At 32.4% G+C, this 26,382-nt stretch overlaps 1 protein-coding gene across 46 annotated transcripts in view; it reads left to right on the forward strand.

Moving 5' to 3' along the window:
• LOC145284881 (CLIP-associating protein 1-B-like) overlaps positions 1-26,382 on the forward strand; it is a 450,911-nt gene that overhangs the window by 397,405 nt on the left and 27,124 nt on the right. For 29 of the 46 annotated variants that reach the window (XM_080133914.1, XM_080133920.1, XM_080133919.1 and 26 more), the window contains 4 exons: positions 5,172-5,315; positions 10,335-10,421; positions 23,512-23,630; positions 24,801-25,047. In XM_080133914.1, coding sequence (XP_079990040.1) covers positions 5,172-5,315; positions 10,335-10,421; positions 23,512-23,630; positions 24,801-25,047 — 597 coding nt within the window. Of the gene's footprint in view, positions 1-5,171; positions 5,316-10,334; positions 10,422-11,135; positions 11,226-23,511; positions 23,631-24,800; positions 25,048-26,382 lie in introns of all 46 variants that reach the window. The other 17 variants (XM_080133909.1, XM_080133916.1, XM_080133935.1 and 14 more) reach the window with 1 other exon arrangement.

Genomic DNA, 26,382 nt, shown 5'->3' on the forward strand with positions numbered 1-26,382 from the left:
TTTCCTTAAAGGGTAGAGCTGAGGCGTGCGCCACTTACGTCTTTCCTCTCATCCTTTACCGACTGGCCGTACTTCCCCTGCCTGCACAACACCTAAAAGCTCTTGTCGAACTCTTGTCCTCGCTCCTTTGGGACAGAGGAAGACACTGGGTGAGCAGACAGGTCTGTATTCAACGTCCGTGTGAGGGAGGCTTGGGAATGCCGGACTTGAAGTGTCATCGAGATGCTGAGAGGCTGGCCTTCCTGAGCCACTATATGCAGGAGGACCAACCGTGGCACCCCGTGGTTACTGCCGCCTTCCCCGACCTCGTTCTCGACCCTTCCATCGAGAGCCGTCGCAGGCCGCGGGGAGAATCTGCCTACATGAAAGAGTGCCGAGCCGCGCTAAAGCGACTACCAAGGTCCAGTGACCTTGTGACTGCTACCCGTAGGGAACTCCACAGGGATCTAGTGAAGGGGGCCGCTGACGACCCGCTATGCGCGCGTTTGGGGTGGCAGCAGAGTGAGATCCGCTCCGCGTGGAGCTGGGCACCAGGTTCGAGTCATCTGAACAATTCGGAGTTCTCTCTGACCTGGCGATTGGCCCGAAATGCACTTCCACTCAACAACATACAATGCAGTTCTGGGTTTCTGGAGTCGCCTGATTGTCCCCGTTGTGGGACAACGGCTGTGGAAACTACAGATCACGCTTTCTTCGATTGCCGCGAACTCCGCCAGTACTGGTCGTATGTCAGTGGGGTGACGGCTCGCATCGATCCTGAGCATCCTCGCCCAATTACTGTATCCAATGTTGTGGACAACGTGAGGCCGCCGTGGGACCGGGAAAGACAAATGGTCTACGTTACGATTCTGGCCGTGGCGAGAATGGTGATTTGGACGTCGCGTCTGCAAGGTTGCCGGGGGGTGTTGTCTTTTTCTGATCAAGATCTGATCGCGTTCTTTAAACACCAACTACGGGTGAAGATCAGATGTGATAGAAGAAGGCTGCATCGCGCGGCATTTGACAGAAGATGGATACATGTGGCAAGTCTGTGTGTACGAAGAGGAGCCAAATTTGAATACGTGTTCCCCGCCTAGGTGTGGAACGCGCAGTTCTGTAAAGTTAAATTAAACAAGTAGTCTCTCAGCTAGCTGAGTGTGTGTTCCATCCCTCCCCGATTAGGAAGCCTCCAAGATCCCCATCCCCTCTTACCTGCAATTTTTGTTTTCACCCCTTCCTCTAAATTTTACCCATCTTGGAGAAAAAGAAATACAAACTAACCTCCATCCCTTACCCACAAAAATTTTCTTTTCTCCATTCACCCCCATCTAGAGGGCATCCCCACCTAGAGACTGACCCACAGAAGCAAGGTTCCTTTTACAAACCTAGTGGAACGGGCAGTCTATCAACTAGACAGGGTTGGGAGGGTCCTACTAATCACCTTTTTATTTTTTCTTCCCCCCGCCCTCGACACAAATGAATTATTGTACCATTTTATTATCTTTTTTGTTTTTACTCGTCAATAAAAAATGTTTTAAAAATTGGGAGTTACTAGGAAGTCCCACAATATGAAAGGGTGAATGCGGTATTATGGTGAAAGAAGATACTAGCTGGGAGAAACTTTTGACTTTGTTTAGTTCTGGAGTGACAAGGATGACCAACGACCCCCAAAATCCCCCCTTTTGAGTTGGCCATGTGCCTAAGTTTTTTGTTCACCGTTAATTTTACTGTATTTTTTAACATGAATAAAAGATTTAATATCTCAAAGTGTAGTATCTGTTCCGGCAGATGCTGCAAGCTATGACTAGCTATGACTAGCTATGACTAGCAAAGACCAGATGTGGGGGCAACCCCACATGCCTGACCATTAACCAGCTCCCATTTCCCACCTCTCGGGAGTTGGTCCCCTTTTTCCCTTCCCCCTCCCTTCATTCCTCACTTTAAAAATCGGCCTTGTGCCTAATTTGCTCGGTGGGGGAGCAAATAAACACCATCTGTTCCGGCAGATACTACAAGCAAGGACCATATGTGTGGGCAACCTCACATATAAGACCTTGGTCAATGTAGGGGCAACCCTTCATACCAATTGTCACTATCCAGCTCCCCTGCTCCCCGGGGAGTTGGTCCCCATTTCCCCTTCACTCCTCACTTTAAAAATCGGCCTTGTGCCTAATTTGCTCGGTGGGGGAGCAAATAAATACCATCTGTTCTTCAGATGCTGCACTTCAATTTCTTGTTCTGTCAGTGGAGGAGAAATCCTTCATGACTGAGACAATTTTTATTTTTGTTCCTTTTCTCCACGTTAAAAAACGACCCTGGTGTCTAACTCTGTCCCGTGGCGAGGCATTGTAAATAGGAACAATGATAACATAGCGGTCAGTACTGTCTGAAAGGGCAATGTCTTTGTTGAATAATATGTTAGAATTAGGAAAAAAAACAAAAAAAAAACGGCCAATTATTTCCTATAGAAATACGTGTTCGCAATGAGGGTTAGGGTAGCAAAAAATCGTTCCTTCATGAGAATTTAGCCAAACACGCATGCTTTTATTGTTTTGATTTACTCCCATCCCCCACACCTCACCACACCCAGGTAACGCTGGGTACCCCTGCTAGTCTATTATATAAAGGGCAAAATGGGCGCGAGCATTTGTATATGTCCATGAAAGGCTTTTTGCGTGGGGCTTCTCGTGTCGGTTAGATTCCGCAATAAGTTTTCGCATAGTTCCCAGATCGTAATATCTCTATCTTTTTTTTGATCGAGTTAAACAAAATTCCCACCGTGCCATCGTGTTGGTTGTTTGTCTTTTTCGTATAAATAAAGTGAAACTATTCGAACGCCAACGCCTGGTCTTTGCCTGGGTAGTATCTGTTCTGTAATTGGTCCTTGGTCAATGTAGGGTAAACCCTTCATACTGAAACAATTACTATTTATTTGAATACTGTCAGTTCCCCCTTTTTGGGGGGAGCTGGTTTTTCCCCCACATTAAAAATGACCTTGTGTCTAATTTGCTTTTGTGGGAGGTTTAAAAGCAGCACCTCTTTTGTTTTTGATTGACTGTGTTAAATTTGAACGCGTTACACTTCTGGTTGCGGTATGACATAATGGTAAGACGTCAGATTTTCTTTCACTTTCTTTTCCGCCTTTGCGTCATGGGTTCGAGCCTGCCTTCCAACTACCACTTTTTTTTTTTTTTTTTTTTCTTAACACACACCTCCAAACACCTGGGCAATGCCGGGCACCCGGGCTAGTTATATATAAAGTACGATAAAGCATACAAATTCAAACCAGTCTCCTGAAATACTGCACACACACACACACACACACACACACACACACACACACACATAACTAGCTCAATAGATGAGAATTAGATCATGTAGAGCTGAAGTAAATTTAATGGGAGATAGATTAAATCATTTACACATGTTCAAAGAAATTAAAACCGTAGCAACCTGAAATGGTGTATGATTGTTTCACAGTCTCCTCATCAGTACAAGTAGGGAGTAGATTGACACTGAATTAACCATCAATTAGCAATCTGAAAAAGATTTGAGTTTCACATTAAATTGATGGGAAACTCATTTTTATGGATCATAACAAAATAGCAGAATTGAAGAATTCTGGAACTTTTTCTATTGTAGCTTTTATGAATTAAGATGAAATAAAATGTTTATAATTTATTCTAATTTGTTAATCTAATTCATCCGTTTGTGAATCATCATCCATGTCATTTCATGGTCGTTTGTGGATTTTCAGTGTGAAATCATTTGACAATAGTTTGATGTAGCTTTCATCACGTTTGTTTTAAATTTTAGCTTTTCTTTTTTTTTTTCTTTTTTTTTTTTGCTTTCTCTTGCCACTTGTCCAAACGAGTAAAATCTGCTGCTTCTTGCAGTTTTTACAATTTAATCTTATAGATATTTGGCCATGGTGTCTTTAAGCTTCAGATTTCCCAGTAGAAAAGGTATTGGTTCTTTCCCAGTATAATCTAGTATAAAGTATTGTTGAGTTATGTTTTGTTTCTTGACATTGTTTTTTTTTTTTTTTTTTTTTTTTTTTTCAAAATGGTAAGTAAGATAGTTGTTACTTCTCAAATACTCAGGAAGTTTTATGATAAAAAATAAAATAAAATTTTATGAGTAACTGAAGAACGACTGTCCTGTTGGCCATTTTAAAAACAGCCTTAAAAAAAAAAACAAAAGGAGATAACTCAACCAATTTATACTAGTGAAATTTGTTGTAATTCTTACGGATTCCTATTATTTGTTTAATGGGTTTTTTTTTATAAAAATAAAACTACTTGATCAATTTATGTGATTTTTGGAATTTGATATTTTCTTTTAATAATGGATATCTACATAACACAGATTTTTTTTTTTTGTAGGGGAAATTCTGGACAAGAACCACTTTAATGGCATGATAGTTATTAGTTACAAGCAAAATATATATAACATAAATATTATCCTGTGTATTACATGGACACTTTTAAGGAGTTGTAGTACATTAGATAAATATACACAATAATTTAATTTTATATTTACTAAAATATCCATCTCAGGATGGGTGATATTAATTTTCCAAACAATAGTTTTGCACTACTTTTCTGTCTCCCTTATAAATATTAAAATCACCATATAATGATAGTAAACCTTATGTCTAGAATCTCAAGTAGAATCTTAATTAGAATTTTAATCAAAATCCCATAATGTCAGAAATTGAAGTTTTAAGCTTAAGGAGTTTTTTAAAATTTGGAACTCAAAAGATTTTTGCTTAATTTGTGTCTAATAACTATAGATAAAATACAGAGCAAATCTGAAATATTTAACTTTTCAAATGTGAGATTGTGCTCATATTAAACCTTCTTAAATAAAATTAAAAATACTAGAAACTAAAATTTGTAGAATATTTATCAATGTGTAATACCTATTGTTAAAATTTCATGAAAATCATAGATATCTGAAATTTTTTCAAAGGACTTTCACCTCTTTGAATTGAATTAAACTAACTAATTCACATTAAAATCCCTTTCACCTAGCAGCTATGTTCCAAAATTTATAATGATTGGTTTATTAGTTTAGGAGTGGATTATAAAATAATATAGGAAGATATACACACAATTAACTTTATAAAACTAGAGATGTTTTCTGTTTATTTTAACTTATTTTAACAATGTGTGTTTTTTCTTTTGCAGGTGAAGGCAGCCGTGTTGCAATACATACATGCGCTAATACTCTTGATGGACCCTTCAGATTTCAATAACTCGAGTGATTCTCGTTTAGCTGTATCGCGAGTTATCTCTTGGACTACAGAACCTAAGAGTGCAGACGTCAGGAAGGTAATTGGATATGATAGAAGTAGTTTACATAAAATATAGGTTAACTATTCATGGTGTAGCATTTTGGTTGCATCGGAAATTCAAGATAAGGTTGTTTTGACAGTCTGTGTGATTTCGGAATGTCAGTAGGTAAATTTTTAAAATAAACTAATAAAAATTTTTTATAAATGGATGGTCACATTCAATGCTACCCAGACTAAGCTTTTTTCCTTTAATAATTACAAGAATCCATCTCAATCATTAAAAGCCATGGCTAATGATACATTACCTGAAAATAATTTGTTCAAACTCCTCTATTTAACACTCACAGGGAATATAAGTTGAAACAGATATATCGAGGGCATTGCCAAGACTGCTGCAATGAAGGTTGGCTCTCTCTACCATGCTAGAAAATTACCTATGCCTGAGAGTATCTTGTACCTCTACAAGGCCACCATTCGCCCATGTATGGAGTATTGTTGCCACATTTGGGCTGGTGCATCTGCTACTAATCTTTCACTCTTAAACAGGGTTCAAAAGAGTCGCTAACCTAATAGGTCCCGTATTGTTTTTTTTTTTTTTTTTTTTTTTTTAATTTTTTAAATTACATTTTCACCCCAAACAAGGCACATTGCCACTTTGGTGTAGGGGGCTACTATCAGGGGAAACATCTACTGGGGTACTATGTAGGGATTAGGGCAGTGAGATGTTGGTTCACGTTGCACTTGAACTTATGCATGTCAGTACAGTTGTGGAAGCAGTGACCTGGAATGGAATTCCAAAGTGTAGCAGTTCTGGGGAAGAAACTACTGGAGTAGAAAGATCTTTTACATCTAGGGATCTCTACAGTGTGGGGGTGGGATTTTGCAGCTTGTCGGGTCTGTCGAGGGTGTTCACGTCGTGGGGGCACAAGTGCTCGCAGTTCATCAGAGCATTCACCATTATAATACTTGTAAAACAGGCAGAGAAATGCAACGTTTCGACGATGGGACAGAGGCTGAAGCTTAGATGCCAGTTTAGGGCCTATCAGATTTGCGACTCTCTTTTGAACCCTGTCAAGGAGCGAGAGACTAGTAGCCGATGCACCAGCCCAAATATGACAGCAATACTCCATACAGCTAGGCTTCAACCGCTGTCCTATTGACGAAATGTTGCATCCCTCTCCCTGCTTTACAAGTATTTTAATGGGGGGTGCTCTGACGAACTACAAGCCCTTGTGCCTGCTCTGTGTAAATACCTCCAACAAACCTAACAAGCAGCAAATACCCCCCTTCCCCTACACAGATGGTAGAAAGACTTCTACTTTAATAGTTTCTTCCCTAGGACTGCTAGACTTTGGAATTTCCTTCCAGATTCCTACTTCCCTGGCTGTACTAACATGCAGAATTTCAAGTGTAATGTAAACAGACATCTTGCTGCTCAACTCCCTACATAGTATCTCTACAAATTATGTCCCAGGTAATAGCCCTCTACATCAAAGAAGCACCATGCCTTGCTTGGGGTGAAAATGCAATTAATAAAAACGGATTTCAATAAATATTTTGAGTTGATCTGAAAACAATGAAGGGTAAACTTGATTTTGTAAAGCGAGGACATCCCTCAGTGAAATCTTCACTGTACATAGAGAAGTGAGTGATTGATAAAATTAACATAAAAATCTTTTTTATTTGAATCTTCATTGTGAAGAAAATTACCAAAAGGTAAACTGCTGAAAAATACCAAGTTCAGGTTTCCAGTCTGGTTTTATATGTGACTTATTGACAAATTAAAATGATTCTCCTCAACAAAAAATAATGGCCATGTGACACCTTTTTTAAATTCTTTATTCACCTCAAACAAGGCACATTGCCACTTTGATGTAGGCGGCTACTATCGGGGACATAAGTTGCAGATGTACTATATAGGGAGTTTAGCAGCAAGATGTCTGTTCACATTACACTTGAACTTCTGCATGTCAGTACAGTTGGAGAAGCAGGAAACCTGTAGAGAATTCCAAAATCTAGCAGTTCTAGGGAAGAAACTATTAGAGTAGAAGGCTTTCTTACATCTAGGGATCTCTACTGTGTAGGGGTGGGATTTTGCTGATTGTCTGGTTTGTCGGAGGTATTTTTGTTGAGGGGGCACAAGTGCTTGTAGTTCGTCAGAGCATTCACAATTAAAATATTTTAAAATAGGCAGAGGGATGCAACATTTAGTTGATAGGACAGGGGCTGAAGCTTAGATGACAGTTCAGGACCTATTAAGTTGGCAACTCTCTTTTAGACCCTGTTCAGGAGCAAGAGACTAGTAGCAGATGCACCAGCCGAAATTTGTCAGCAATACTCCATACATGGGCAAGTGGTGGCTTTGTAGAAGTACACGATACTTTCAGGCATAAGTAACTTTCTAGCACAGTAGAGAGAGCCCACCTTTGTAGCAGCCTTGGCAATGATCTCAATGTATCTATTCCAACTCATGTTTCCTGTGAACCTTAAGCCAATGAGTTTGAACAAAGTGCTTTCAGGTAAAGTATCTCTAGCCATAGCTATTAGTGGTTGGTAAGGTTTCATGTAATTACTAAAGAAAACGAACTTTGTCTTGGCAGCGTTAAACGTTACCATCCATTTTTGACCCCATTCCACTCCAAACTGAAGGTCTTCCTCTAGGGTTTCTGCCATTACCTTAGATATGTGCTCATTAGTTTTTCCCACGTGCCTACTACAGAGCATGGTGTCATTGGCATATACCCATCTCAGAGACAATTATCAGCTGTCATTTATGAATATCAGAAATAATAAAGGTCCAAGGATCGCCCCCTGAAGTACACTCACATTTATATCAAATTTTTTTGATGTACACGCATTGAGGACAACCTGGATTCTTCTCTCATTTAAGAAGGATCTAATTATGCTATGCATTCGTCCAGTAATATGATAGGATTTTATTTTTTTACCACATTATATGAAAATTCAAGTACATGTCTTAGAAATGCATTAAAAAAATCCCAACTCTTAACTGCATCATCAAAGTGATTTCTTTGAACTGTCTCACTGATTTGATGTTTGATGATTCACCCACCAACAAAATAATAGTCCCTCATGCCTTTTGTCATACTTGCTTGAATTCTGAAAGCAGTAACAAAAATTCTGTTTCGTGGTGGAGCATGACAGCACCAAAATGTTTTCCAAAAAGTGTATGATTTGTTGGCGAAGTAGGCTTCAATACAAATGATTTTTTTGTGTTTATTTAGAATTAAACCTATTTTCAATACAAAAAAACTTAAAATTTAATGTATGTACCTATCACAGGACGAAAATGTCATATTCCAAAAATCACATGAATTAAGTTTTTTTTTTAATTTTTTTTTTTTTTAATTTTTATTAACTAAGAAAATCTAATTTTATTAAGTGAAATGTATTTTGAACAGCATGTTTTATAAATAAAGAGGAGACAACTCTCAATTTGGACTATTACAATCAACATTGTAATGGATGCAATTTACTATTAAAATCACTAAAAATCATAAAATGATTTTCTATATTAAAAAAAATACTTGATCAATTCATATGATTTTTAGAATATGACATTTTTGTTCTGTGATATATATGTACACTATAAAAATTTTTCTGTAATATAATTTTTAAAAATATTTTTAATTCTAAATAGCCCCCCCCCCCCATTTTTTTTTTTTTTTTAAAGATGTAATGAAGCAGACAGTGGTTCCAATGTTTTATGCACAAAGTTGACTTGTGTACTATGAAAAGGATAATTAAGTTTTATTCAAAAACTTGCTATTTCTTGTTCATGCGTGTCACCCAGCTTTCTTTATATAATTTTTACTAGCTGTATATACCCAAAATTACTAAGTCAAAACGTGTTGCTGTGCAGAGGGTTTAATCATATACTATTTAAGATACTGAATATCCTTAAGATTTTCTTGAAAATGGACCACATGTTGGATTTATGAAAGCATAAAACATATCCATCTTCATCTATGAAAATCAAACGGGAAATAACTCTCATAGCTTAAATAAATAAAGCTTATTTCCGGTTTTAAATGCAATTTATGTCAGCTAATGATAATATATATAAATAAAACAGATGTATGTATGTGCATGTGTGTTTAACTGATAAACTGTTTAACTACTGGTCGCATGACACTGAAATTAACAGGAAATAGTAATCATACACCAAGGATGGTTTATAATGAGTTAAATTTTTTGTTTGGATGGATGAATAATGAATACAGAAATATGTTGGCAAGTTGAAATGCAAACTATTCATTTCAATTTGCCAACATATTTTTATTAGTTTTACGTATGCGCAAATTCAATCATAGCAGCAATTGGTTTAATTTTAGATCTTATCTATCTGTTGGGTACGCTCAGACGGTAGAGAACACAGCTGGAGTACTAAATGAAAGAAAGCATCTGGAGTACTAAATGTTTTGGCTTTGATTCTAGCTATTGGCACCGAAGTCATTTTTAAAAAACTTCTGAAATCAATACTATATATAAATATATATATAATATTCAATAGAGAATTTGTCCTATAATATTAGGTTGGTGCAAAAATGTTTTTTGATGTTCAACTTCAAAAGATACAAAACTCCTTTCATAATTGGCCCTATAATAATAAATATCTGCTGGAATGAAAATATATTTAAGCATATTTTATGACTGGTAAGGCTCCCCCTTCCTTTAAAAATAAGTAAATCAATTTTAAATAATATTCCTAAACAAAAGAATTCTATTACTAATAATCTTTAATAACATAGAGCTAATTATTAAAATAGATTTTCTTTAATGTAATATGTAAATGAGGTTACTCATTGAATGCAGATTTCCTTTGAATAAATAGTATTAATAGAAATTATGTGGTAATGAAAGTGTATAAAAACCCAGTTTCAGTGTGAAGATTAATTTGTGAAACTGTATTTCTTGTATATATTAATGCATTAATAAAATCGTTGACAAACAGACAGGAATACGACTTTATTATTATTATATTAGATTATAAACAATCACATCTTTCACAATTTGTTTTTCTTCTCTTTCTCAGGCGGCGCAAGCAGTTTTAATTGCTTTATTTAATCTTAACACGGCTGAATTTTCCATGATGTTATCTATTCTCCCCAAAACATTCCAGGTAAGAAAACATCGATCTCTGATAGCGTATCAATATTTTCCCCATTAAAAAAAATCCATTCAACCGCATTATTTATGCACTTCTCCATTTATTAATTTTAAAGACTTGAAAACGTTTTGTGTTTTTTTGATTTTCTTTTTTTTCTTTTTGATTTAATGATGTTTTCTTTTTATTTAAATGCTTTAATAAAAATTAAAATTTTTAAAAATGTTTCTTGTCCAGCATTTCCCATATGTTAAGAAAAAAACAATAACATATCTGCGTGATGTACCTACCCGTGACAAAACAGAAAATTTCATATTCAAAAAATCACATAAATTGATCAAATATTTTTATTTTTATATATGAAGATCAAATTTTATGAGTACTCAAGTACTTATGAATTGCTCGCCATTTTGAAAAAAAATGTCAAACTAAGGGCGATAACTCAATAATTCAATCTTGTAAGATTATTTAACAGTAATTCTAGCTTATAATGCTTAAAAATGATTTTCTTTATAAAGATAAAGCTACTTGATTAATTTACGTAATTTTTGGAATAGGATATTTTCGTGTAATCAAAGATATGTACATCACATAGATTTTTCCTTATTTTTGTTTTTTAATATGGTAGGGATTCTGGTCAAGACCCTCAAAAATAATTTCTTGCGACAAAATATCTACATACTTTTTTTGTTTTTTATTATTTTTTTTTTTTGTACTTTTCTCTTTCAGCAAAGTTTTTGGTCTAATCCAGCTCTCGTAGTAACTACTATCGGCTCACTTGGCCAAACTCTGAATAGACGCCACTCACACACTCAAATGGTAGTCAATTAACATTTTCTGATAGCATTTGGGATATTGCTGCTTGGGTTTTTTTTTTTTTTTTTTTTTTTAATTATTATCCCTCCTGTCTTTTCTGTTTTTTTCTTTTTTTATCTCCTCTTTTTCTATGAACTAATTGAGATATATATATGTATATATATAAAAGGTAGTTTTCTTAAAGCATTGCTGGTAAACAAATATATAAGTGTATTAAGAATGCTCTTAGCAATGTAGACTACTAGGATGTTGAAGTGATGTAATGGAACGTATGAACAAAAATAGCCAAATGAATGAAGATCGTATTTAGTTATAAATCTTTGTACAGGGTGTTCCAGAAGTCTTGGACAAATTTTAGACTTTGTATCTACTGTACTAATATTAAATGAAAGTGACATGATTTGCAAACTAAATTTATCAAGTTCAACTTTAATATTAATGATTATATAGATATATATATCGGCATGCTTTTTATATCCTTAATAGTTTTTGAGATATTTAATGTCCAAATAGTATGGCATAATCACATTGGCACACCGAAGTTAAGCAACTTTGAATCTGGTTAGTACTAAATGGGTGACCATTTGGGACTTCCAGGTGCTGTATGTGCTCTCCGCTTATCTCGGCATTGTTTCCAGTCATCCTGGACTTCTTGCCACTGGACTCAAACAGTGCCGATTCAGGAGGGATGTGGTTGGCGATTGCGCGACAATTACACACGCAGCTGCCCCTACAGGGGCTATCCTTTGTCTTTTGAGACTAAACGGGGGCATAGTCATCAAATGTCCAAATGTGTTCATGATTTGTGGAACACGCTGTATATCTATTTATCTAAATCATTCACATATAAATCTGTAAATATGGGCTTCCTGTTTAATATAACCAAGATGGTAAAGGTCTTTGATAATTTCTTTTGAAAAAGAGAGGTGCAAAATTATTGAAGACCTTTTCAAACCATTGTTATTAAACAATAAGTCCACATTTAATGATTTTTGAAAGATAAGTAGATATATTTAGATTTATAATCTAAATACAACCTTTGTTTATCTTTGTCTCTTTTTGTTCATACGTCATGTCACCTCAACATCCCAGTATTCTTCATTGCCTTTTTACCTTAATGCTACAAGCAAACTACCTTTTATATATATATATATATATATATATATATATATATATATATATATATATATATATATATATTGGTACTGGTTTCCAGATGGCATCTCTCTCTCTCTCAGACACAAATACATGTGCACACACAGAGCTATATAAAGTGCACACACAGACACACTCACATACACACTTTATGGAAATAATAATTATTATTCATATTGTGGATTTTCTTTTTGGAATAAGAAGTCTTTTTTTTTTTCTACCTTTGGTTGCCATTTTTTTTTCTTGTCTTTTTTGTGGTGTTGTAACTGTTCAAAGATATTGTATGTTAATTTCTTTGAAATTATATTTTGTTTTGTAAATCTTTCTCTTTGCTCATGGAATTTGTATTGTACAAATTGTTAGATGAACCCTTTTACTTAACTGTGCGTTCCATGTTGTTATTCTCTGGCAATCACTCTTTTCTTATTTTTATTTTATTTTACACTATTCCACCTTTCTACACTCACTTTGGTACACAGCAGCCACATGGTGTCAATCCAGCTCCTCTTTTTATGCCCGGCCTTTGTCTTGCAAATCCTATCCATTTTTTTTTTATGTAGTTTACTTTGAATATGTCAAGTATTATTTGTTTTATATATATATATATATATATATATATATATATATATATATATATATCTTTTTTTTATATTAGTTTTATTAGGATAGTATTATAAAATTTCCTCATTTTGTTTTAGACGAAAAAAAATCCTAAATTGAATTTACCAAATATTTTCTTTTTGTAGATTAATTTGAGATAATTAGTATCTATTTTAATAATGTAGTCTTAAACCATTTAAAAAAAATCTGTTAATAATGGTGATTTTTGTTTCTTTGGTTAGTTCGAGTGATTATTTGCTGAAAGTCTGCATGGCTAAATTTTTTAAATTTCATGTGACTAGGCATTTTAAAAAAAAATTTTTTTTTTTTTTTAACCTCCCCACCATTTCTTTCAAAAGTATTTTCTGTTCTTTATTTGGTTTATGGTTCTTTTCTCGATTAAACAATTTCATTAACATAAGTCATTGATATTTAAAAAATTTTTTTTAAAAGGTTTTTATTCAAACAAAATGTTTGTTTTATTTTTGTTTTTTTTTTGTTTTTGATATTTGGTAATATTAAGTACTTTTATATGACATGTTCTTTTTGCCTTGCTATCACAACCTGCTAAATTGTATTTTGCTTTTTGTTTTGATTTAATACTTATTGTCTTTATTTTTTTGAGGGGAGGATCACAAAATACCTCTTTGTTTTTTTGTTTTTTATGCCAAATATTTATTTAATGAACCCCAATTTAAAAAAGATATTAAAGGAATGGTACTTTGAATTTTATTAACTGGGGCAATTTTGTCTTGACTAATTTTGATTTTTCTATTGCCTATTATAGTGTGTTATTTTCTTTATCTTACAGAAAAGAAACATGTTTTTTTTTTGTAAATTTCTAGATTTGCTGAATCACCCCCTCCAAAAATTATCTTACTTTTTGTTAGTCAGTTACGTGTGAACACCCTAGAAGAACTTAATAGAAAGAAAAAACAAAGAACAGTTAAAACATAACAAAAAAATAAAAGTTGCTGCATCTTTAAAAGTTTCATCCTTGTTTTATCAAAGAGTTTTATTCCTGGTATTTTTTAAAGGTTGAAGACTAATTTCTAATAACCTTACCATAACATTTACTTTTTATTTAAGAAAAAAATTTTTTTTTTTCATCTAATGAAAATAACATGGGTTCATTGATTTTCTCTTAATAGTCGCGTAAAGACTTACATTTTGTATTAATGTTATCAACTTTGTGACATTAAAAAAACATTTGTCGCAGCTTTTTTTTTTTTTTTTAATGTTTTGATTTAAAAAAAAAAAAAAGAAAAAAGAATATTGCATCCTAAATTATGAGGTGAAAAAATTAACGAATCTCATAGTAAACAAGAGGTGTCTCCCTCTGCACAGTGACAAATTGTGAAACATCGCCCAAATAAGTGCCCTGAAAGAGATAATACTAGGTACAAAGATGACTTAACATCTGCAAAGGGAGACAATACAAAGCTAGTTACTGAATTGAAATTTCTTCAGTGAAGAAAATTCAATAGCATCAGAGAAATAATGCTACCAAATTTTATAAGAAAATAGTTTAAATTAAGAATTGGAATTTACTTGCCAACGATGAGGACAAAAACGTTTCTTTCATTAACACTCAACTATGCTAGGAATTGGATCGAAACCTTAAATTCAGGTAGCAGCTGCAGCCCAAAATGGTGGGATCAGAGTTGACTCTAAATTCTGCTTAACCTCATATAACCAAAAGTGATGCTTGAGATCCTAAATATGCTTGGTGGCTATGAAATAATTTTTATTAAAACTTAAATCTAAGAAGAAATATTAATTATCTCACTTTGAAAATCTACAGCATAGATTGAAACTGTATTAAAATGTCATGATGTACCTCAGTAGATAGGACAGTTCTTATTATATGTTCTGTGGGTCAGACCATATGTGAAGGGCAACAGAGTGGAGAAAAGAAACAAAAGATTCAACACAAATTCATATGATGTTGATATTGGTCATCTTTCAATTTTTTAAATTCTTGTTTAGAATTTCTCTACATTAAAAAAATCAAAAGTGAAGAAAAATCTGTATGATGTATGTACCTGTGACAAAATTAAAATATCATATTCCAAAAATCACATATATTGATCAACTAGTTTTATTTTTAAATAAGGAAATCAAATTTTATGAGTTGTCCACCATTTTGAAAAAGTGTCAAACTAACTGAGAATTTCCATTAATTGCTTTAAAATGATTTTCTTCATAAAAAGAAACTACTTGATCAATTTACATGCTTTTTGGAATAGGATTTTTTTTTTTTCGTTATGAGTATGTACATCATACAGATTGTTTATTATTTTTGCTTTTTAATGTAGGGAGAATTTTGAACAAGAACCTTTGCTGCTAAATAAATTGATCATGCAATAAATACAAACACTGAAGAAGAGAATCACCACTTTTATTCAATGTTCAGATAAAAAAAGGAAAAGAATAACATTTGTAGAAACAAATCTTGCAATACAGTTAAAAAAAACAAAAAAAAACATGCATAACATCTTTTGTTTACAAATATATCTTAGTCGGACTGATGTATGGCTTTCTCTATATCCTGTTCACTTTCAGCTTGGAGTCTGAGTAAAGCAGTATGTTGATTCAGTTCAATTTATTACAGATACACTACAATTTAAATTTTCAAGGAGTAAAAATGTCCATTTTATAGTCCATGAATAAAATACAATATTTATTCCTAATTTAATGATAATGGTAATATTAATAGATTGCCAATTTAAAAAGTAGTTGAAAATTAGTTACTTCCCATTTATATTTTGTATTGTTTTAAATTATTCGAGCTATTATGGTCATCTTGGGTGTTCTTAACATTTTGGTTGATATAATCTTGGATTTTCATGTATGTTGTGTTCAACTCAAAGATCTTTGAACTCTGAGAATCTGAAAATTTTTTTAACTGAATGCTTTTTTTTAATCCACGATGGTAGATTGCTCTTATTCTGTGAGACATGACTTGATAGAAGCCTCAAGTAATTTTTAATTCTTTTTAAAAATTTTTTATTTAATATCCTTTAAATCAAGAATTGAACCGTCAACCTCCAGATGACTGTCACTTTAAACTGATTAATACTTAGTACTTTATCCTCATTTCAAAATTTCTGAAGCATACTACCAAATGGGAGAATAATATCCAAGATGAGAACAATAGTCCGGATAATACAAATTGTCAATCCTCATCTAAAAAATCCCACCTTCTAATTTGATTTAAATATGCAATATGCTTGTGATGTTTATGCTTGTTTTTAATTGGCCTTGCTAATATATTTTTTAGTTTCCAAAGAGGTCAAAGTCTAAAAAATTGGATTTCTCCAAAAAAATCTTGATGTTTATGAGGAAAAATGTTTATTCAATTTCATCTATAATTCATATCAATCCTTTAATTTATGAAGCTCAATGTAACTACAGAGCATATACAAATAAATAACAAAAAGTTTATATTCCAAATTCTAATATGTTAACCGTCTTACCATTTATTTCTATTAGTATGTTAAAATGTTCAATTCTTGACAGCAATTGTTTTGTAACGCAGGCTCATTCATTTAATTATTATGCCATTATGTTATTCTTCTGATGAGTATGGGCAAAAAAAGATTTTAAAAATTGACATAATAATTATATCGATGGTTCTGTGCTACGAAACAGGTGCTGTCAAGAATTGAACATTGTAACATGCTGAAAGAAATAAACAGTAAGATGGACAACATTTTCAAATTTGCAATATAGACATTTTGTCATATATTTCAGGTTAAGAATATTCTGTGATGTCAATGTGATGTCCAACAATACATTTGTTTAAAAACCTGACATGAATATGAGCTGAGAGCAGTAGTCCGAATAATCCAAATAATACGAATTTAGCGTGTCAGAAATAAAAATGCTCTTTCCAACTGACTCGAAACCAACAGAGCCTCTTCTAGCGATGTTTATAAGCATCTAAATATCTTGTTTGTATAAGGCTCATATTCTTGCAATAAAACGAAAGATAATATACCATTTAACGTGATGTATTTTCGACATTTTAAAATAAGGTAATTGTATATTTATGTCTGTTTCTGTTTTTTTGTTTCGTTTAAAATAAGTATCACAAATCGTTGCAGTATAACTACAGTATAACTAAAAAAAAAAAAAACAGCTTATAGTCAGATAGTAACCCTTGATTATGAACAGTGAACCTTTATTGATGCTTTTAAAGGCCAGGGCGATGCAAGATTGCTATTTCTGACCTTTATTACTCCTACAATAAAATTATAGATGTAAGATTAAGAAGTAGTTGGCTGCTGAGTGACCAAATGGTTATCACACACACACACATACACACACATAGAGAGAGATATACAGAGACACTGATAAATCATTAATTATTTTATGGTCAATCTGGACTATTAGCTTTGTCAAGGAAGTTAGTATGACCTCTGTGGCAAAGATAATGCATGTATTGCATGGATTATGTATTATGTTCGTTGCTTTTTTTATTTTGTATTAGTCAAAACTGTAGCAAGAAGCTTGTGTTTTATTTCCCACCTTGTGTCATTGCATTTTTATGCTGTATATATTCTGTCCAGTTTGTTTTTATTGATTTCTGTCATAAAATGGTTTTAGTAAATTTTTTTTTTTGCTTTGTTTATTAAATTTAATATAAAAAGAATTTGTAGATTTGTTAAAAATTTAAAAATATTTAATTTTTATAATTTGTAACTAAGCTATCATTACATTCCCAAGGCAGGGTTTGTACACATTTGAAAGAAATCATTTGTTTTTTGTTTTTTTTTATAGAAAATTAAGGAGAGGAGAGATGTGGTTACAAAGATAATTTTCGGGCATTTTTCACTATAGACAACAAAATGAAAAAGTAGTAAAAAAAAAACTGAATACATAACAACTGAATATTACCAAAGACAAGATAGGTTACTCTTCAACCTGATTGAATAAGTTTTTAGTGCTTTCACTTATTTTAAAGTGTTTATTCAGCTCAAAAAACAAGTAGTGTACAGTGTGTCATGTTACATTTATTGGATGGCTTTCTACCAATATTTTGTTTAATTTTCTATTTTTGAGTGATTATCCAGACTCCAAAGAAGTGACCTTCTCATGTTGGTTATTTTTTCTTGTTCTCACATAACACTTTACACTACTTCTACCTATAGTAAAAAAAATGCCCCAATTTTCTTTTCATCATTCCTAGTTAAAAACACAACTAAAAATATAAACTATGTTGTCATGCAACAACAAGGGTGAATTCAAAGGTCCAAATCCGACTAAGTCGGTGGACCAATAATAGGTATTATTACCAATATTAATATATTAATATAACTTTTCGAATTAGAAGATTGAATTTAAAAAAACAAACAAAAATTTTTTTTCTTTCAATTCTTCCAAACTGATTCCAATACATATATGGAATTAAGTTTGGTATTATTTTATTAAAGTTTAATAGTTTTATATCTAGAACAGTTTAACAAATTTTATAAATTCCAAAAAAAAATGAGGCCGGGTAAATCTGGGAATTTTTAAATTTTGTATGTGTAAGAACCCTGTCATGGTTATCAGCATATTACTTGATGTATTTAAAAAATAATTGACTAAATAACACATAAACAGTCTGTGTGTGGCACGATCAAGAAGAATCTTGTTTGATTTTTAAAAAAAAATTTTTTTTTTTTATTAAATATAAAGCTGTTAATAATTTAAGTGACCTTGGTATATTTCATATTTGGCTTTGTTGGCTCCTCTTCAGATTATAGAAAATGTCATATACTAAGCCAGTTCTGTTTCGGGTGTGTGAGTGGGGGGTATATTAGCCTTACTTTAAATGAAATTAATGTTGCTCTTTCTTAGTAAAAAACTAAAAAAATTGTGTAGAATTTTTTTTTTCTCCACATATTTCAGAAAAAAAATGATGCATTGTTTATCTTTAATAAACAATGCTTCATATTTTTTTCTGGAATATTTTAATAGTACTTTTAATTTTTTAAATCTTTATTATTTTTTTTTTTTACTTTTAAAGGAATCGTTTTCGTTTTACAATATTATGAGCATTTTTTTTATCACTTGATATCAAAACAGCAAGTACATTTTAATGTTTGAAAAATAAATTGTTTTTCTGATAAAAAAGTTGTTAAAGACAAAACATGAACATATAAAATGGCTGTATCGACCCATTATTGCTTGTGTTGCAGTGAAGGCAATTTATCATTTTTGTTTGTCCATTTATTAAAAATTTAGTTGTAAGGGAGACAGCTCTTTTAGTGTTCTTCAACAGTTATATCAATAGTATTGTTAGTCTAGGAGTATAGCTAGCATTTACTAAGCAAAAATAAACATTTTGTAAGAGGCAATAATGGAACAATGAAGTGAGTCCCAGAAATTTCCGAAGCAGTTTACAAAAAAAGGAAACCTGTTAATTAATAAACTAAAAATAAACAAACCCCAGAAATTGCTGAAGCAATTTACAGGACTAACTTCATTTAATGTTTGTGGGGACAATCCTATACTACTTTGTCAATTTCTGGGACTAACTTCATTTGGCAGTTGCGGAGATGAAGTCTTTAATTTAAAGAAAAAAAAATTGTTTCATTATTTGATTAATTATTTTAGCATTCTAAATTGTTTCTTGAAAAATTGCTTATTTTAGCTTAGTCAGTGACAGTTATTCCCCTTCCTCAAAGATTAACAACACTGTTCAAGTTTTTGGTGATTATGTAAAGATTTCTCACACTATAGCTCGTCTTGGTTGGATTATGTGTTTTTAAAACTAAATTGTATTAAAATACATTAATATAATGCCAATAAGATTGTGCAAAGATAACAAATAAATGTTGGTTGATTAGAAACAGTTTTATTTGTCATCTTCAAAGCTATTTAAATGTGACTTTTAAAATCTGGGAAGATAATTTTATAGATAAAGATCTATGATGCATATTGTCGAAACAGATGAATTTATGTAGTCATGCATTTGCACAGGACAAATGAAGAAACTTCTGATATTTTGAAGCACAATTTATAAAAGAAATTTTTTTTGTGTTGCAGAACGTCATAATGGACATAGCATTACCATTTATTTTGTAGATGTCTATGAAATGTCTTTTTAGACTTGTTTTCTGCAATGTTAAAAGGTTAAAAACAAAATGTTAAAAAAATGATAACAGAATAAACTTGTAACCAAATTTAAAAAAATTCTGATTTGGTTCAACTTGAAAATATTCTATAATCCTGCTTTTCATATTATTTGGATTCATTGAACTATTGTTTTCATCTTGAGTGTCATTTACACACGTTTCGGTTGATGTAACCTCTGACCTTCTTCAGGTATATCTTGTCGAACTCTGGAATGCTTCTGTCAAACTCGGGAATTTTGATGGAAACCTTGTGTAAATGACACGCAAGATGAGAATGGTAGTCCGATGAATCTAAATAATACGAATAACCAATCCTCATCTCAAAAATTTAGAAGTGTAATCCTGCTCTTGTAATGGCCTTTTCTCTGTTGATTGTGGTCTATTGCCGGTCCTGTGCAGTTCTAGAAGGTTCACCCTCCCAGGTTTTGCTTTCTCTCTTTGAGAAGGGGTTAGTTTATTGCTAATAGCTTGAGGCATTTTAACTGTGTCCAGGCAGTTTTTGTAGGTCAGTGTTTCTCCACAGGGCGCTGACTTTTTAAATTCACTTTTCAACCCTTGTGTCACATTTTTTACCATAGGAGAGGGATAAATACCATCTTGAAAATGACGCGACCAAAACGAATACCACATTTTTAAATCTCATTGGCAACTACTTTATTAGTATGACTCTGTATCTAACTAGTATTGCCCGGGATGCAGTGAAGTACTTCTAATTTTTATTTGTTTGTACATTTTTTTAAACTTAAAATTGTCATTTGCTATTATATTCTTAAATGAAAGATGTGTTATCCTCCTTACTGATCTTTATTTTTAGGTGATTATTTAAAGATAGCAGTTATCTGGGCTGGGCAATTTTTAAAAATTGTAATGAAGTACATTACTATATTGCTAATAACAAATTAAAATTGGCTAATAATTAGCACTTTGTCAGCATAAATGCAATTTGAATTCATGTTTTGGATTTTCAAATTCCTGTTAATAAAAGTGAACTTTTTGGAGCTTTCTTTCTGAATATTTAATGACATAGGGAGTTTGGAAAATCTATTACATCAAGATTATACTCTATATGTGCAAATAATTTAAAAAAAAAAAAAAAAAAAAAAAAATCCAATAAGTATAGGTCTGGAAACATTTCATTCCAGAGTTATAGACCACTGAAACAAATCCTGATCAACATTCTCCATTGTAAATATGTAATAATGTGTGTGATGGTGCACTGTTATTTTTAGATCTGGGATATATAAGCACTATCCCTGTGATAGGATCAATTGATGAATTATATCTGAGCACAGTGTTGCCACATAGGCCAACAAAACTAGGGGTGAAAAATGATACCTAACAAATATGATAAAAATTGTGGAGCTCAGAAGAAAAATCTGAATGTCATGATTGGAAGGAGCTTTGATAGCCAGTATGTAGAACTCTGTCAGCATCCTGTAAATGTTCGCCTTTATTTCATGTAACAAAATATAGTGCTTTGTCACTAGTCTGGGTGCCTGGCGTTGCCCGGGTGTTTGGAGGTGTGTTAAGTAAAATAAATAAAAAAAATAAATAAATAAAAAAAGTGGTAGCAGGCAGGCATGCTCGAACCTATACTGCAAAGGAGGAAAAAAGAAAATGTGACGCCTATGCTGTTGCGTCCATCGCCAAACCGAAGTGACAAAGGTTTAAATTAAGGCTAGTCAATTGAAAAGAGGGGATGACTTTCAAAAATATCAGCGAAAAAAGCGACCCCTCCCTGTAGAAAAGTGCCCAGTTGAGGGTGAAGGAATTAATGTTTTTAGCAAATTTTTTTATATTTGTCATCCAAAGGGTTGAGCTTCAAAACGATACCAATCTCCTGAAAATCTGTTGCCTCTGTCGAAAGTTTTAGGCAGACATATAAACAAACGTACATACATACATTTAAACAGACAGGTGAGATTTATATTATAGGTGTCTAAATGAGTATAAATTAAAAAAAAATTGAAAAATGATCTGGTATAAAATAAATGTGCGTAAAAATAGAATTTATTGAATTGTGCAATTAATTTTGTATAACAAACTCATTTATTTCCTTCACTTTCTTTGCTTCCACAATGAAAATCTGCCATTTCAAAATACAAAATGTCGAGCCGTTAGTATGGATGATATTTTGTAAAAACTAGATCCAGCACATCTTCTACTGAATCATTGTTTGTAATTTTTGGAATTTATACTAATTTCGACATGGCACTTTTGCACATGAGTGTTTTTATTTGAAATGAATTTGTTTAAAATCCCACTATTCTGCAGAAGCACCCAAAATATAGACCAAATATAAGTAAATTAATATGATCAGCACAAATTGAAAAACACATAAAGGAAGAAATGCACCACAAAAGAAACTAGACTAGCAATTGGATGTTATTATAAACTAGAGTCAAACACAAAATCGAGTACACTCAACATCGTCTTACCATCAATGCTTACCCTGTGAACTCGGAGTATGGGAAATTCCTATATGCACAAAATAAAATCACTGAAAAAACAAAAATACCCTAACTAAGGGTAAGGATAATGAGTAAACGTTGGATAAAATGATGGTTAGAATTATTACGAACTTGCCAGGTTATCCATTGCACCACAAGTCCTGTCCGTGTGCCGAAAGATGTTATCGCGACTGTATACAGACAGTGTTAAATTCCGTTGACATGAGCAGGTAACTTTTTTAACAAAAACGAAACGGCCCAAAAACCTTTATTTCTGGCTTTTTGTGTGACTCGGCATTGTTCGTTACGAACCATATATAGATAATGACAATCTAGGGAATATCACGCCTTTCAGGGAAAAAAAGAATTTTTCAATTCGGTGCATCCGTTCAAAAGTTTTATTGGTATGTATACACACACACACACACACATAAATAAATAACTAAACATTTAGAATTTTATTAATAGTATAGATACAACCCTAAACACACAAAGAGGTTCATATAGAACCTAATTTTGATGTTATGTCATTGATTTTCCAAACAATCTGTATTGACAGTAATCAGAATTTTCTAGAATTTTAAAACAAATTATTTACCAAACAATATAGATATGTATACTTATAATTTCAACACTAGAACATTTCAGAAAATTGATTTTAAAAATCATGAAATGTATTTATTAATGACTGTTTTTTTGTTGTTTTTTTAAAACTATTGATTTAAAATATATATAAAAAAAATATGGAAATCGAATTGTTGTACATAACTGCATTTATGTAAAGTTTGTTTGAAATGATTTTTTTTTTATGAGTTCATGAAACTATATACAGTTATGTGATCAGAGTTGTCTTATTGATCTAATTTTACATTTTAAATGCAGCTCATCTTTAGTCTAAGAAACTGATAAATAATCATTGCGTTAATTTAATTTGCCATTTTCTTCTTTTCATTTAAGGATGGTGCTACAAAGATTTTGAGCAATCATGTCAAAAGTGCTAGTTCTCATTCTGATTCCGATGTGCTTTCACCACGAAATGCTACCAGCCCTGTTTCGCGGTTACGCCCTCCATCCAGGTAAGAAATAATCATGCACAAGGCTGTTGTTGACCATCAACATCAATCTTCAAACCCTTAAATATTGTATATTTCTTTCTCATAGGAGAAGTGTTGTGAGTCTATCTCTGCTCTATAATTAATTTTATGGTAGGGGCTCGACTGAATTTCAATTTATCCCCCCCCCCCCAAAAAAAAAAAAACATTTGTAACAAATATTTTTCTAGCTACAACAACTATCAATAATTTCTCTGTGCATAAAACTAAATGAAAATTCCATGAGCAAAGTTTCTTTCTGAGAGCTGTCCATATCTGGGACACAATATCATAGGGGTTTTTCCCCAGCTGACTATAACATAGTCGTTTTCAAGTCTAATGTAAATAAGTTCTTGTTGAATCGCCCTTTTATATAATTAAACTCCAGCCAAGTTCCACCATTACTGATCATCTCAGTGTTGCCTCACAGTCTACCAGACAATGATTAATACTTATTGAAGCATAAAACTTTTACTGAAATGACTGCACCTGAAAAGTATGGATATGCCATAAAATGAAACAAACTCGTTTAAAATAGAAATGTTGATGGAACTCCCATTTCAAGGTGGAGCTGTCAACAGGCCTCGCATTTACAGGGGGAAGCTATCGACGGGCCTTCCATTTCAGGGAGGAGCTGTTAACAGGCTTTGGGATGGAGCTGTCGACGGGCTTCCAGATAGAGCTGTCAATGGGCTTCCATTTTGGGGTGGAGCTATCGATGAGCCTTCCATTTCAGGGTGTTGACGGGCCTCTCATATAGATTCAATTAATTTTATTTTCAATAAACTATTTTTGGTTTATGTAGAAATGTTGAACTGTTTGTATAGCATCATCAACATAAAAGATTTTTTTTTTTTTTTTTTTTTTTTGTTATAGAATTTGTCAGTTTTGAATTCATAAAATTTATTTCACCGTTTTCAGTAATTTAATATTTATTTGGAAATGGTTATATTTTAATAAGTTTTATATTTTGATAATTACTATTGTAATATTTATTTGGAAATGGTTATATTTTAATAAGTTTTATATTTTGATAATTACTATTGAAGTATTTAGTTTGATTGCACATATCAAATATTGAATTCATGTTTAACAATAACAATTGATGACTTTCATCACCATCATCAAAATAATTGTTAATTCTTTTAATTTTAGATCTGGCGAACCGGATGAATATGAGACCGAGAACATGAATCCTCAGGATATTTATAATTCTATAAGGAAGACGTCTGCCGATATTCAGAACTTGAGTTATAACAGTAAGATGGATCATTTTGATGATGTTAAAAAGAAGAAAGAATTTACATCACAGGATAGTGGCATTCAGGATTTGCGTAATGACAGTCCCGATGTTGCTGATCCTCGTAAGACCGTATATAACCCAACACATTACCAAGATGAGGTAAGACCATAAAATATTTTTATGTTATAGCAATGTCTAAAGAAATTTTTTTTTTCTCCGTGTACATTTTAAGTTATATTACTCATAAGAATATGCTTTCTCTAGTCGCATATTTTTGCTAACCTAGTAGGATGATAACATGATGAATGAATCATCCCCCCCTCCTCCTCCTTCAAATGAGGAGATAATTCCTGGGAGGAGGATATGGCAACAGAATAGATACTGCACTTTTCTGAATTGAGTATTCCTCTGTTTAAGGTGGAGCTATCGAAGGGCCTTGCATTTCAGGTGGAGCTATCAACATACTTCCCGTTTCAGAAGTGGAGATAATTCCTGGGAGGATAGTATTATGACAAGATAACAAATACCACACTACATTCCTTTCCTAAAATTGATTATAAAAAGATAGTACAGTTGTCTGAAATAATATAATAAGCTGGATTGAACATTAAAAGATAGTGCAAGAGTATATTAATAGAATAATATAGTTTAATTTTGGTTTCAGACAGATACCAAATCTCCATTAGTAATAGGTTTACAATTCGATTGGTTTCATTATTTTTGAAGATTTATAATTTGTCATTTGCCTGTATTTTAAATTCAGCTGAATTTAGCTGATAAACAAGAGCCATTTTATGATATGTTTTATGTTTATTTCCAAAGTATAAAATTAGGTTGAGAGTTTAAAAATTCAAACCTAAATAACAATATACTTTGATTCAAACTTGCCAATTTTCATTTGTTATAGTACCATGTAATTTTCAATAAATGAATGTATCTTACTACAGTTTATTTTAAAAAATTGTGCTTGTCCTGAATTCCCCTGATATTAAAAGACAAAAAAATTAAGAAAAATCTGTATGCTGTATGTGACAAAACAAAATATTATATTTTAAAATTTATGTAAACTTATTGAGTAGTTTTATTTTTAAATTAGCAGGCTGCCCAGCATAGCCCAATCATGAAATACGCTTAAATATGATATTTTGATTAAAGCAGATTTCATATTAATTATCCAATTATATTGGACCAAATATATAGTAATGATTTAAAAAGTTAAAAAAAAGAATGACTTGTGTGCCACCACCAAGAATCGAAACCAAAATGTTTAGCTTACAATTTACTTTTTCCTTTGACGTTAATGCCTGAGCTATGAAGATATGTTTTCTGCGAGGATAAAAATTTAAACATGAACCAATTGTGTTTGTTACGCATGCATATTTGTAATGCTGTCGTTCGACCTTCACCATTTTTTAAATTTTCACACTTCTAAAACCCAAATGTAAAGTTTCGCATGGGTTCAAATACCCTATATATTAAGTTTCATGTCTGTAG

This window comes from Euprymna scolopes, chromosome 9 (assembly GCF_053919585.1).
Source record: "Euprymna scolopes isolate OS-2025 chromosome 9, ASM5391958v1, whole genome shotgun sequence".
NCBI classification, from domain to species: Eukaryota; Metazoa; Mollusca; class Cephalopoda; order Sepiida; family Sepiolidae; genus Euprymna; species Euprymna scolopes.